The following is a 14112-nucleotide window of genomic DNA, read 5'->3' on the forward strand; positions in this document are numbered from 1 at the left end:
AGTAATTTATATAAAAAAATTATTCAAATTGAAAATTATTAAGAAATTAAACCATTTAATTATAAAATTTATACGATAAAATTCGTTATTTGCGAATAATAGTGCACAGTCCCATAATAGGAGGCAAGCATTTTCCTTAAAAATGTATAAATGAATAAATATATAAATAAATGCGAAATAAAATAAAAATGAAAAGAACCGTTTCACCCCCGTCTGTTTTTCTAATTTGCTATCTCACTCTCTCCAGAAGCAGAAGCCAGAAGAACAGGGTTTTAGCTTGAAAACCATCCATTTGTGTCGGCCTCATCCACTTCACTTGCAGCAGGTATTGCAGTGCGCCTCTCTGATATCTGCGCTCACCTCCATCGAGGTCAGCGCTCTCTCCCCTTTTGCTCAATATTTTTCCTTTCATCCTCTCTGCCTGTAAATTTTCATTAGGGATGAATTTAGCAACGCGTTAAACTCTACTTTTTAGCCGAATTTAATATAAAACTGGAATATAATTGAGGAATGCCTTTTTATTTTCGTTTTTAATTTCTGGAGGTTCATGTTTTAGCTTTAGCTGGTGTTGTAACTACTGTCGATGCTGAAATATGATATTTGATGATGGGCTGTTGCAGTCCGTTGCCTTTTGTGTGAATTGGGTAATTGAACTATTTGGTGGAAATCCATATGCCCTCAGCTTCTGGGAACCGGCTTCAGAGCCGGTGAGCAGAGACTCCCTTTGATCCAGTCAGTCTTGAGCAGACTCCCTGCTTGTCCCGGTTTTTGGATTACCAGCTCAAAGTCTCTAGGATGATTGAGAAATTAATGAGAAATTTTTTTCGGTAAGGTAGGTAGGAGGGTAAGATTATCAAGGACCCCTTAATTTGTTGGGACCTAGTATGAAGACCAAAAGAAAAGTGGTTTAGCTAATGGTCATTTGAGGCAGAGAAATGTTGCCCTGTCGTTGACTGGTTGTGGTGGGAAAGACTCGGTGTGTCAGCAGTCCTATGGAGGAGACTCCGTGTAGGGGAAAATGGTTCAATTTGGTGTCCTTGGAAGACATTTCTCAGGGTACCCTATATTTTCTTCTCTATTAAACTTGTGGTGCCTCATCGTTCCAGACACTGTTTCCAAACCTGTGCAGATCCTACTTGAACTGTGATTCCACCATTGAGTTATTGGCTTATCTTTCTTCCTCCCATGTGGTTTATTTGAATTACAGTTTTAGGAGAAATCTAGTGTTAGGAAGTTGAACGAGTATTAGTAACTGTACTTTGCTTCCTTCCTGTGCTGACAGGAGGAGTTTATAATTTCAGGGATCTGGAGTCTTCTCCTGTAAGTGCTTTTTGATGTCTTCATTAGATAACCCGAACCGTCCTCACTTCACTTCTTTTAAGTTTATTTGGAAGTTGGGGTGCCTACCAAAGTCCTGTTGCTTGGCTGGTTGTCCATGGCAAAGTCAATATCTGTGATTTGATTCTTTATGGCCTTCTTGTCCATTCTGTTTTGTATTTTCTTTGATCTGTTTTAAATATTTGTTTTTTATTAAAAAAAAAATTATGCCTCTCTTATAAACATGCTAAAAGTTGATAAAATTAAGTCCTTGTTGCATTATGGAACAATCATGTGTTTGTTTCTGTCCTGTTCTTGGAAGTTCATTTAGTTTCATATACTTCACAAGAAAATACGTTAATTTTAATTTATGTTTTTGTCAACAATGTTAAAGCACGTCCATTCATATACTAATTTAGTTTCTATGGTCATCAATTATCTTTTCAATGTAAAATGCTAGTTCACATTTCTATTTTCTTCCCCAATTTTCTATTGGAATATATACTAAAGTAAGCTTGTTGCAGGAGCTAAAAGACATAATCTTTTCATTTCCTGTGGACATCTTCATGGTCTTCCATATTCAGAAATGCTTTAAAAGCCTTCGCTTCCGACGCAGTACTTCAAAATGTTGCTCCTTTTTCCATACCTCTCCTGAAAATTGCTCATCTGCTCTTTCTTCAATTTTTTCTTCTCCGCTGGGATCGTCACAGTTTGAAGACTCTACAAGACTATCTGACCTTGACATCATCATATCTAAAGTATCTGTTGGAAGCAGTGATGATGAAGTTCTACGGTCTCTTGCACAAGATCAAGCATGTAATAGCATTCAGCTCACGGATACACTTGTTGATCAACTGTTTCATCGGTTTAAGAATGATTGGAAGTCTGCATTGGGTGTATTTAGATGGGTAGAGTTACGCTCCGACTATAAACCCACCCCAGATGCATATGATTTGATAGTTGACATTTTGGGTAAAATGAAGCAATTGGATAAGATAACGGGTTTGTTAGAAAAAATGCGCCAGGATCATCTGGTGACTCTTAACACCGTAGGTAAGGTTATGAGAAGGTTTGCTGGTGCAGGGAAATGGGAGGACTCTGTGAGGATATTTGATGATTTAGGAAGTTTTGGGTTGGAGAAGAACACAGAATCTATGAACTTATTGCTTGACACCCTTTGCAAGGAGAACAAAGTTGAGAAGGCCCGTGAGATCTTCTTAGAGCTGAAATCACATATCTCGCCCAATGCTCATACCTTTAACATTTTCATTCACGGTTGGTGCAAGATCAAACGGGTTGACGAGGCGCATTGGACAATCCAAGAGATGAAGGGACATGGCTATCGCCCTTGTGTCATCAGTTACTCGACCATCGTCCTCTTTTATTGCCACCAATACAATTTTGGTAAGGTTTATGAATTGTTTGATGAAATGGAAGCTCAGGGGTGCTCCCCAAATGTCGTCACATATACCTCTGTCATGTGTTTTCTAGCAAAGTCCGAGGAGTTTGAGGAAGCTTTGCAGTTATATGAGAGAATGAAATCTGCTGGATGTGATCCCGATACACTTTTCTACAATTCACTGATCCACACACTAGGAAGAGCTGGCCGAGTCCGAGAGGCTGTCCATGTCTTCGACGTTGAAATGCCTGAGAAGGGGGTTCCTCCTAATACATCAACTTACAATACAATGATTGCCATGTTTTGCCACCACGGGGAAGAGCAAAAGGCCTTTAATGTCCTCCTGCAGATGGAAAATGCAGGGTTATGCAAACCTGATGTTCAGACGTACTATCCATTGCTTAAAATGTGCTTCAAAACTGGAAATGTAGACGATTGTTTGACTCAATTATTGAATGACATGGTCAATAGACATCATCTCAGTCTCGACCTCTCCAGCTATACTCTTTTGATTCACGGACTATGCAGAGCAAATAGATGCGAGTGGGCTTACCTTCTCTTCAAGGAGATGATTGGTCAAGAGATAAAGCCTAGGTACAAGACATGTCGTTTTCTCTGGGACGAAGTGAAGCTGAAGAATATGTTTGCCGCTGCTGATACCATTGAAGATTTCATGAAGAAACTGTAGTCGCATGGGAACCATCTCAGGGTACTTGAGTTCATTTGACGTGACACTAGAAGAAACGCATCTTGGCTCATTGTCGTTGCTTCAAGTATGGATTTGTGTATGAAGAGATGGGGGAGAAATACTTCAGGCTATGAACAGTTGTAGGAGTCGGGACACTAAGAACAGTAACGGTTGCAGCGCATTAGGACTGGATACGGTTGCTGCTGGAGATTTCACGTTCGGTTCGGAATGTCTGGCATCAACCGTTTTAGGGACTGAGAGGCGTAAAAGGTAAAAGATTGAGGTCAGGGAACTGGATGGGGAGGAAAGATCATACTTCTGAAGGTGTTGTCCAGAACTTGTTTTAATCAGATTAAAGATTCCACTTCCCACCACACTTGAGCAGAAGGAAATTAACGAGACGATCCTGGCGCTGGTCCGAAAGACTTATCTCACATTACTTTTGGGACATTACATATCCTTGTTCATTTTTATCAAATGATTCTCCGTTTATTTATTCAATCCAAATGCCAAAATTAAACATGACACAAGCGTGTAGGTGTGCACAAATCATTTTATGTAGTAGTTATTATCCGTGTCCAAAACTGGTTCATTTTCCGGTGTGTTCCGTTGCATCGTAGAAAAATTATTGGACTTAAATCACCTGACGATTAATCTGCGCAACGTTACCTAAAATCTCTCTCTTTTGATCTTATATTTGGCCGTTCCAGGTTGACGTGGATACCTCAGAGAACTTGAGCTCCATGGAGAATGGAGACGGCCTTTTTTCAAGTTTTTGGTTCCCTTCAGATAAACGAGAGTAGAGTACCATAATTTTGGTTGTCTTCATCGACACCATTGGAAACCTTCGGGTTTTTTTTTTTTTTTTTTGTTTTTTCGTTCTGAAGAGATGCCGGTTTACGGCAACTGTACATTTCTTGAAAAGGATTGGTCTACATCAACAGACCATGTAATCTTGCAAGGAAATTGGTACATGAAAACCAACGATCGAGCATTTTGAGGAAGTTAACTGAACCTTCTCCGTATGTATGTTTGTGTCTAACAAAACAACCCTAATCTCACTTGTAGACAAATTGGTTCCTGTAGGCCGTGGTCAACGAAAACTTACAATCGGGAAGCGACAAACTGGAAAAGCGGCTAATTCAGCAAGCGATTAACATCTTCATATACATTGAGTGGATGATGCACCACTGAAGTAGACTGTTATAGCCTTTAGAGAGCTCTGCACATAATTTTCTTCAATCTGCATATTCAATATCAATCACGGGCGTACGCATAGTGTCCGAAATTCAGATTAATATCACAAAACAAAACTAAAAAACATGATACGATTGACATTTTCCGTGCATAACACATTACTTTGTATGTATCGGACCATACCTCAACGTCTAGAGGAGGAGAAGACAACCAGCAGAGTTCTTCCACTTGGTGTAAGTCTACATTCCGCGGTAAGTACATAATGATGTTGGGCGTTATCGCTTGAGCAGCTTGAAATATTGCGTGCCTGTGCTTAATGCATTAATAGTAAAATAAACATACGAAAATAAAATAGATAACGTAGAACATCAAACTACAACTGTCTACATAAGACTACAACAATAATCACTTCACTTGGTTTTGTTCGAAAACTTCTCGAGGACAAAATTTACCAAACAAGGTTAAAACTAGAGAGAACATTAATATTCTAGGAAAAACTATTCTAGGGACTTAAAGATGTGAAAGGTTAGGAATTGATGGCAAGGAACAAGTTGGGGATGATCGTAGGCTTTATACACATCGTGGTATCTGTAAAAATTTATGACGTATCAGAAAGAGCAGCATACATCTGCAAGTACCCGCTCAAACTTATTTTTATTTAATAAAAAGAACTATGATACAAAAGCTTCTACCACACCTGATCAACATGGAGATGGACCTCAACTCAGAAAGAAGTAAAAGACCAAACATGAAACACAGTAAGTCTGTAAAAATCAATGGGAAATGATTTCCACACACCCCTTTGCTCCTGTGCACCGGTCTATTTCTTTCCCTTGATTCTCCTTTGATTTATTCTGTCCAAAGGACACAAGAAAAGGGATGTGTGGAATCACTTCCCAGGACTAAAGGTGAGAGACTGAGTCAAAACTCAGAACTACATCCCATATCCAGAAAAGCAGAAATTCCAAGATATGTCATCAAAGTAGCTATTTATATTATATAAACTACAAAGGATTTCAATCTGGTCCAAGCGAAACTTAGATATACTTTAAATTAATTTTTGGTCAAATCTTCTTATAACTTGCCTCACATCTGTGATTTAGATTAATGCGTCGACAAATTTATCATCATCGTTATTTTAGTTCATAGAGCCGACCCCACTTAGAGGATAAGGCTTTGTTGTTGTTGTTGTTGTTGTTGTAGTTCATATATTCAGTAAACTACACCACACAGTCAACATTCTCCTTAATTCCCATCATGCAATGTAAAATGAAGACATCTTTACATACCCATCTTTTGGCTTGAGTAAGTCAAGTGTAAATTTCTTTACCCTTGTGTACGATGGGCCTCCCCAAGGTGGTGAAAGGAACACTACATCCCCCTACGAAATAAAGACACAAAATGTACATTAGTAAACGCAGCTCAAACTATTACAGAAAAATAGTTCTAAAGTTTGATACTAATAAAGCAGATACAACTACGCAAAGTTTTATCTGTTTAGTTATTCATTCATTTGAATCCCCAGATAATATTGAATCAAATATCAAATCGTACACAACAAAATTATGAATCATTATACAAAGATACGAAAAAATCTACAAATGTCATCAAAAGTTACATACCTCCTCATCATGGGGTTGCTTACATACAGAATGATTTCATAGATTCTCAGAAACTAATACTGAGAGGAAAGCAGTACCTTCAACGATGGTGCAAGTTCAAAAAAGTCTCCAACAATGAAATCAATGTAATCTTCCACTCCATATATTTTTGCATTGTTAATGGCCATATCCACCTTTAGGGGATCAATTTCAATAGCAACAACGTGACAATGCCTAAGAGACCACAGACCAAAGATCAAAGTTATTAAGCTCTTGTAAAACACATACATAATGAGAATGTAAAAGCTTATCCAACATGCATGAAAATGGTCGTTCGATACAAAACGTCCACCTACTCTTGTCCATCAAAGATGAAACCCCGACAGAATTCAACATCCAAAACCAGACCCTAAATTGAATATTGATCTATCACATAAAATCTCATATAAACTGAAGCAAATAGCCTACAAAGTACAAACTGTCTAGAATACAAGACATTAGGGCCCCCTTTAATACCTCCGTCGCTCCAGTACTCTATTGTATTTTTCAATCAAACGATATCCACAATTTACTGCAATTTTTCTGGTCTAGCAGTAAAATTCAACCCTCGGGTTTCGATAAAGTACTCGAACATAAAAAAGCTCCCAGCTTGAATGCATACTTTCTCAGGATTTAACCAAAGTTGAAAGTAGGCACTACATTTCCTGATAAACATATCTTCAAATATCAAGGCCATAAAGCTTAGAGCTTGATACAACTGGTTGCCAAGTAACTAATAATTTGCATAAAATCAGCACCTCATATGAACAAAGTTTGGGAACTTACAGTGAAGCAAACTGAATGGCATTGCCGCCAACGCCCGCGAAGCAATCGATAACAGTTGTTCTTTGGCACCTCTTGGCGTGTCCGATTGCAATCTGTTCAGGCGTGACAGAGTACCAGCCCTGCTCATCCATTCTGATCCCCTCGTCGTATCTCGAGAAGAGATCATATCTCTGAAACCAATACTTCTCAACAAGGGGACTCAATCCTTGTTCAAGTAACTTCCTTCTCCTATAAATCTGACCTGAGAAAACAAGCAAACAAATAAATGGACTATTAAAAATTCAAAAGAAAAGAAACCCAGATTAAATTTTCTTAGGGATTTTATGAACTAATTTCTCTAGCATTGCAGTTTTCAGCAGCTAGAAGATTTGAAAAATTAATGTTTCCTTCATTTTCTGGGAAACCAAACAGAATTAGAATACAGAAAAAGGACTGATTACGTGGGTGGTGTAAGAGCTTGTTGTATTTCTTAGGACGACGAGTGGCTCTTCGCCGCCTTGAAAGCTTCTTCTGCATCCTCTGATATTGGCGGGCTGGAAATTGAATGAGAGCGGGAATTTGGTTCAGTTCAGTGGTAGTCTCCTCCTTCCTCCTCTCTTGCACCGAGTTTGATGATTCAACTTCTCCTCCGACTTTTTTTTTTTTTTTGTTCAAGCAGCTAATTTCAATAAATAAATAAAAATAAATAAAAACCACACACACACAAATAGGCAAGTCCAAAGTCCAAGGACAATTGCTGCCCAAAGTTAAAAAACTTTTCTCTCCGTGTGAGAGATTTTCTCTCGGACAATTATTGCTAATTCATTGTATAGTTATGTTTATTCGTTTTTTCGTAATGTAGAATTTTTTTAATTATCTCATGATAGCTCCGCCATTAAAAGTAGTTGGTAATTTTCTTTAAAATTAACATTTTTTTTATTAAAGCATTTTATTAAATTGGTATTTAATTTGAATTTGCCTTTATTTTGAGCAACAACGTCGAACAACAATTAAAAAAAAACATAACTAAAATAAAATAAAATAAAAAAACTAAACGATAATGATAGTAACATAGAACTAGGTTTCTTCGGTAATACGCACTGGAGTGGTTGTAGGATGCCATGATTTCATCTTATCTATCAATTCAACATTTCTTCTTTCTTGGGGTATATTTTGGTAGGTTTTTGTCAATAATTGAATCTTCCTACTTATTTTACTCTAATTTGCTCGTCTTGTTCGATGCGTTGCGTTGCTCATCTTGTTTGTTTCGTTACTACTCTTCTCAATGAATTCATCTTCTTTCCTATCCCCTATGTTGAACTAATTGCCTAACGATTTGGTTTTGGCAAGACACGAAAGGCATCAAGAGAAATGTTAAGGAGGCTTTCTGAATGTGGGACTCTTTATGGACTTTTTCATCTCACAGTTTAACGTCAATTCACATGTCAACATTATAAAACATTATAAAACATTATACCATAAATATAAGGTGGCAGATAATCCATGAAGAGTTCCATTTTGGAGAGTCTCCTTAGCATTTCTCAAGCATGAAAGTACAAATTGACAAAAGTGTTTTTTCTTTGGTAACATGAAAGAAAGAAAGAGAAGATATACTAAGAAACAATTAGTCTAACTCTAGCAACTTCAAAGCAGTTATCGAAAAGGGTTTGAACTAAACAGGGAGAAAGCTCCGCAAACTCTTGAAAAACCATCTCGCTATTTAAACTCAACTTGGCTAACCCGTCAGTTACAAAATTACGCTCTCTATGAACATGTTGCAAATTGCAACTCCAATTCTCATGATCAAACTTCTGCACTACGAGACAAGACCATAGAGAGGATGATTAGAGCTAGAGAACCATGAATGAGAGAAACCACATTTAACTTAAAAGGTCTCAGACGGAGGAGGAACCCAAGCCAGAAGAACTTGCACACGATTGTGTTTACTAGAAAGGCTAACATTATTTAAGCCATTCTTTAGAATACTCCAAAATGCTTTTCTTTGGATCAGTAGGCTTAGCAAAATTAGGACAAAATATAGCACAACATCTCCACCTGCATATGAACCATAAGGCTACAACAAAAACAAGATTCCAATATAACCCAAAACAACGCGAATCTTTGCATTTTAAATTTGCCTCCACGCAACCAAGAAAGGAATCAAATTGGTTCCAATGAAGATGATGACGAAAAGAATCTCTCTTTGAGTCCATATAGCAGCATAACAGCTTGAGAAAACATGCGAAACATTCTCCACAGCAGAATCACAAATCTGACAGAGCGTTGCTAGACTTGTGTCTTTTAAAACGTTGCTCGCTAGACAAAAGTGTTTTTGCTTCAAACATTGTCCTTCAATGCTCCCAATCCTTCTTCAACCTTTCTTCACTTCATATATTTTCCCCTTTTATCTCAAAAGGTCATACCCAGTGCACAATGCTCCCACTTTACACAGGATCTGGGAGAGGTGAATGTCGGCTAGCCTTACCCCCATTTATGGAGAGGCTGCTCCCAAGTCTCGAACCCGAGACCTACCGCTCATGGGTGAAGGCACTTGTCATCGCACCAAGTGCGACCTCTTCCCCTTTTATCTCAAAGCAAAAGTAAAAAACGAAACGGTTATTAAACGATTAGGTTCTAATAGGAACATATGCACACATTGAGGATCATGACAACTCTTTCAAATACATTGAAAGAGACCCATAAACCCATTTAAGTAAACCACATTATCTGATAACACCATATGCCTAATTTTTCTTTCAATCAAAATAATTATTACAATAAAACAGCAGTGTTTCCATACTACAAATATTATGTATATTTGACCCAATCAATTAGTTCACGAACGCAATAAGATGAACTTCAATCATTTAAGTGTTAATTGAATTTTCAATACACTCTAATGAAATTGTAAAAGCAATATCAATCTACATCCTAAAGAATTTTCAATTTTCCATGGGCAACTGAAGTCTTTGCATGCTCCAAGCTACACAACGCTTTTTGAGTTCCACTCAACCCCGAACATGATGGACTGCCACCTAATGTGACTGCAAAGTAAAGATAAATGGCGCAGAGGAAAGACAGGAGTGCTAGGGCTGTTAAGAGGAAGCGGTGTCTCTGAAAGACCGTCGACCAGCTACCCAACTCATTTTGTGAGAATTGCTTTCTAAATGATGCTGACTTCCGAACAGGAGAAGACAAAATGCTCTCAAGAACCATTGTACAGTATGTACGGACCTTCCTCAGACAATCTGAAATTTGCACAAACGTGTTTTCAAGATGACAGCTAAAAAAGTGAAGTCTCCATGCTAAGGAGAAAGTTTCAAAGATAAATTGCTACTGCAAACAATGCACTGAAGGACATGGTACGGTTAAACCAAGAGATCAAGAGTATATAGATACATGACAATGCTAAAAGTATGACTGAGCTTAACAAATTTGTCTTCAGTTATAATCAACAACAGTCGCATTCTGACTGGATGCGGTGAAAAAATATGAAGAAGATAATCACCATAACTTCCGAGTGAAATTCTACAGCCATTCTTCAGATGAGAAATATGCCATTTTCAACAAACGCAATTAACACCCTCAAACAAGTGAGGGTGTGGGAGAATTATGCTGTACATATACTGACACGTCATGATACAGAACAATACTGAGAGTTCATTGAGCACGTAATGATAACAATATTTCAGACTACCCTAGGTGTTACCGCCCAATATTCCAGAACTTGACACCATCTTTTACAACCCTAAGGCGGTGCAGAAGAAGAACCGTAATGAAGCAAGCAGTTCTGATAGCATAGACTTGCAAAACAAAGACAATGAGGCTCTGATTCACCAGATATATATCATGATTAACAACAGCTGACCTCAATTTAATAACAGAAAACAGATGATTCCACCTTGTAGTTTAGAATGCGCTTCATATATCAAAAGTTTGTCCTCAAGTTAGTCCTCGTTTTCCATAAGATTAGTAAGTCGAGAATCCCGCCCAATTACTCTTACTACGAAAGCTACCCCTAACGGTCAAGGGTCATGAACCTTCTACTGGGCTACCAATTAAAGAAATTCAGACCTCACAAGAAAATAAATGCACCCATGTAGGGGCATACAAATAACTAGGGGATGTTATCCACACATCCGTTTTTACTTCTCACACCCGTTTTATTAATTACAGTCATTTGATATTCTTCAATTCATTCGATCCGAGGCCGAAAATTGAGAGGTAGGTGAGAAATAAAAAGGTGTGCGTTCTCCTTTCATATCCATAAAGCTTGGATCTTGATATGTGCAATAACAACACCGCCTATGAAAAACCCACTTGACATTTACAATCAAGAATCTCTAAATCAAACCCACAACCCCAAAATCATGTCATTCTCACAAAACCCACATCCATAAAAACTCTAATTAAAAAAAAAAACAACCATAAATTAAAATATAAAGTAAAATAAGAAAATAGAAAAAAGCAAAACAAAGAAAACCCAGGTAAGCAGGAGCTCAGATCTGAAGGAAATGAAAGGGAAAAGACGAGGGAGACTTACAGATGACTCGATCACAAATTTTCTTTTATTTATATTGCCGTGTCTGTTGGGTCTCCTCAGTCGTCGTCGTCGTCGTCGTCGTCGTCTTCTTCTCCTCCCTTTTATTGTGCGAAGGTATTTCGGTGGAGGTTAGGGAGAAGAAGGGAGATATGATATGTGATGAGAGGTCCCTTTTTCTGCGCTTTTGCCTACGCGCTCAAGGGCCGTTTTAATGTCCCCAGATAGGCGTTAGGCGTTACTCAGTGCTAGATCGGTGCTGTCGTTTTACCTTATTTATTTTTATTTTTTTAAACGTCGCTTCACCTTATTAATTCTCACAAGGTATTAAATATCGATGATATCGAAAATATCGGTAGTTCAAAAACACGAAAATATCGATGGAAATATCGGGATATTATCGATATCGATAAAAATAATATGGAAACCACGGAAATTGTAAGAAAAACTTGGAAATTTTTATTGAAACTTTGTAGGATGTTTATTTAGTCAATTATCTATTAGTTTATCACAAAAAATTGGAAGGAAATGCATTGCATGATGAATTTAACATTATCAAGTTGATTACATAGCGAGCTGGCAAACATTGTGAGTGTAGAAAATATGTAGTAATTAATGAAAGAAGTTTAAACACACCATAATCATTTATATATAATGAATTAGTACAATATTTTACACTTTACACATTGCATGATATTAACAATTTAATGCTCATTTGTACAACTAAATATATGCAACTCGACAAGATTTAGACATGAGTGAGTGAGAAACAAAAAAAAGAGGGGCACTTAAGATCTAAGAGAGGAATTTTAGGAGAATTTAGACATAGTCATGAAGAAATGAATCACAAAAAGATAGATATGCGAGATTAGAAATGCAACATGTGAGGGATTTGCAAATGACTGCTTAAAATGAGTCATTAACAAATTTCTTTTACATATCTTTGTAATGTTCATGTGATACATTTCTAATTCCTCCTATTTAACTTTGTGCGACAGATTTCTTCTTCATTTGCCTAAAATGCATGCCTTGTAGTTTGGGAGTCTCTCACCCAAACATACATGTAGTATTGGGTGTGGTAACTATTTGTAATAACTTTTTATAGTGGAAACTCAACTTCCTTTAATATGCAAGCATATATACTCCAGATCCATGAAGAAAACTAAGGTTTCAACCTCAAAATTAATTGGCAATAAGAGTTATGACACAACTCCTAATAAACTTTGTGAGGAATTTCTTAATTAACTCTCCGATTTGGAACTTTTCTTACATCCATGCAGTAAGATGAGGAAAAAAGAACGTTGCTTCTAGTAGTTATCCCACATCGGCCGTGCAATAGAACTGAGCAAGCAAACAGGTCTATAAAGCTAGTTTGCATCCCACATCGGCCGTGCAATAGAAGTGAGTAAGCAAACAGGTCTATAAAAGCCACATTCCAAAGCTGATGAAGGCATTCTTTTCTCGGTCTTTTGGCTAAGATCAGATGTGGTTTCTGTTCTTGTTAGTTTAAAATTTTCAGTATTTTAAGTATTTTTGAAGTATTTCGTGATATTATCGATAATATCGCGATATTTTGACGGATACTTCTTGGATACCTATTAAAATATCGGTAAAGCAAAAAACCGATAATATCGGCGAAATATCGCCGATATTATCAGCATTTAAGACTTTGATTCTCACGAGTTCCGTCGCACATAGAAACTAGACCATTTTTTTTTTTTGTGATCATGCGGTGACACGCCACTTTCGATATGTGATATTTGTGATGGGTCTTGTTAGCAATTGAGGTCAAAATCCAAATTTTCGTTAGTCTTCCGTTAAATAAACTCACGTGACTATCAAATGAATAGTCAAATTCGTCATTTCAATCCAAATTACATCTTATTCAATGGACATCTAGTATAATTTAGGGCTTAACTTGAAATTAGATTTTACAGAAAAAAGAAAGCTTGAATGCGAAGACTGAAACTAAACCTGTAAACCCACGTCAATGGCTAGGAGAAGAGGTAAAAGTAAAGTCGCGCCTAATTTTTAAGGTATGATTTAATTTCATTTGGAAATCCTAATACTTCTAATATACTATTGTTTTTTTTTTTTCAATGCCAACATGTCTTTGATCATGAGTTTAGAGTCTTAGTCTTGAATTTTCATTCTTGTATCAATTTGTACAAGTTTGAATGCATAAATGCCATTCAGTTTTGTCTTTAATTGGTAATGTGGTTTTATGTTTATTCTTGTGCATATGTGATTTTTTTGCATTATATAGGTTGAGATACATGTGCTATCAAGTTGGGGTGATGGTTAGTGACGGTGGAGGAGGTCCACTAGTGGCTATGGCGGTGGTTCGGAGCTTGAGATGAGATACGGGAACTACTGGGTTTTTTTATCTTTACAAGTTTCTTTTATTTGTAATTTTATTTTAATTCAATCATGTTTTTGTGTTTTTATTTTCTAAAATAAATAAACTTATTTTTGACCAATTCACATGTGATAGTCACATGATTTTATTTAACGGAAGACTAACGGACTTTGGATTTGGACCTCAATTGCTAACAGGGCTCACCAC

At 37.1% G+C, this 14112-nt stretch overlaps 3 protein-coding genes and 1 pseudogene across 5 annotated transcripts; 2 read left to right on the top strand and 2 right to left on the bottom strand.

Moving 5' to 3' along the window:
• Positions 1–213: 213 nt before the first annotated feature.
• On the top strand, positions 214–3988 carry LOC103426089 (pentatricopeptide repeat-containing protein At3g04130, mitochondrial). Of its 2 annotated transcripts, none has more exons than XM_070817173.1 (2): positions 214–325; positions 1842–3988. In XM_070817173.1, the coding sequence occupies exon 2, from the start codon at positions 1884–1886 to the stop codon at positions 3402–3404; it is 1521 nt and encodes a 506-aa protein (XP_070673274.1). In that variant the 5' UTR covers positions 214–325; positions 1842–1883; the 3' UTR covers positions 3405–3988. The 2 variants fall into 2 exon arrangements, with proteins under 2 accessions (XP_070673274.1, XP_070673275.1); XM_070817174.1 differs by having other exon boundaries at positions 216–370.
• Positions 3989–4300: 312 nt separating this feature from the next.
• Positions 4301–7694, bottom strand: LOC103426088 (uncharacterized). 2 transcript variants are annotated; one of them, XM_008364173.4, is made up of 6 exons: positions 7468–7694; positions 7028–7268; positions 6301–6436; positions 5891–5982; positions 4785–4908; positions 4301–4647 (listed from the first exon to the last, which is right to left on the bottom strand). In XM_008364173.4, the coding sequence occupies exons 1-6, from the start codon at positions 7541–7543 to the stop codon at positions 4567–4569; spliced, it is 750 nt and encodes a 249-aa protein (XP_008362395.3). In that variant the 5' UTR covers positions 7544–7694; the 3' UTR covers positions 4301–4566. The 2 variants fall into 2 exon arrangements, with proteins under 2 accessions (XP_008362395.3, XP_028952901.1); XM_029097068.2 differs by having other exon boundaries at positions 7028–7263; positions 7468–7693.
• A 2035-nt stretch (positions 7695–9729) lies between these two features.
• LOC103417313 (uncharacterized) lies at positions 9730–11729 on the bottom strand. Its single transcript, XM_029097069.2, has 2 exons — positions 11550–11729; positions 9730–10254 (listed from the first exon to the last, which is right to left on the bottom strand). Exon 2 carries the CDS (start codon positions 10220–10222, stop codon positions 9938–9940), a length of 285 nt encoding a protein of 94 aa, XP_028952902.1. The 5' UTR covers positions 10223–10254; positions 11550–11729; the 3' UTR covers positions 9730–9937.
• Positions 11730–12999: 1270 nt separating this feature from the next.
• Positions 13000–13174, top strand: LOC139193916 (U2 spliceosomal RNA; annotated as a pseudogene).
• The last annotated feature ends 938 nt before the right edge of the window (positions 13175–14112 follow it).

The sequence above is a fragment of the Malus domestica genome, chromosome 17, assembly GCF_042453785.1.
Source record: "Malus domestica chromosome 17, GDT2T_hap1".
Lineage (NCBI taxonomy): Eukaryota > Viridiplantae > Streptophyta > Magnoliopsida > Rosales > Rosaceae > Malus > Malus domestica.

Coding starts and splice junctions, on each gene's coding strand:
- LOC103426088 (XM_008364173.4), bottom strand. CDS start 7,543: ATGCAGAAGAAGCTTTCAAGGCGGCGAAGAGCCACTCGTCGTCCTAAG. Junction 5,983..6,300: donor AACTTGCACCATCGTTGAAG/GTACTGCTTTCC, acceptor TTTATTTCGTAG/GGGGATGTAGTGTTCCTTTC. Junction 4,909..5,890: donor TTACTCAAGCCAAAAGATGG/GTATGTAAAGAT, acceptor CATTAAGCACAG/GCACGCAATATTTCAAGCTG.
- LOC103426089 (XM_070817173.1), top strand. CDS start 1,884: ATGGTCTTCCATATTCAGAAATGCTTTAAAAGCCTTCGCTTCCGACGC.
- LOC103417313 (XM_029097069.2), bottom strand. CDS start 10,222: ATGGTTCTTGAGAGCATTTTGTCTTCTCCTGTTCGGAAGTCAGCATCA.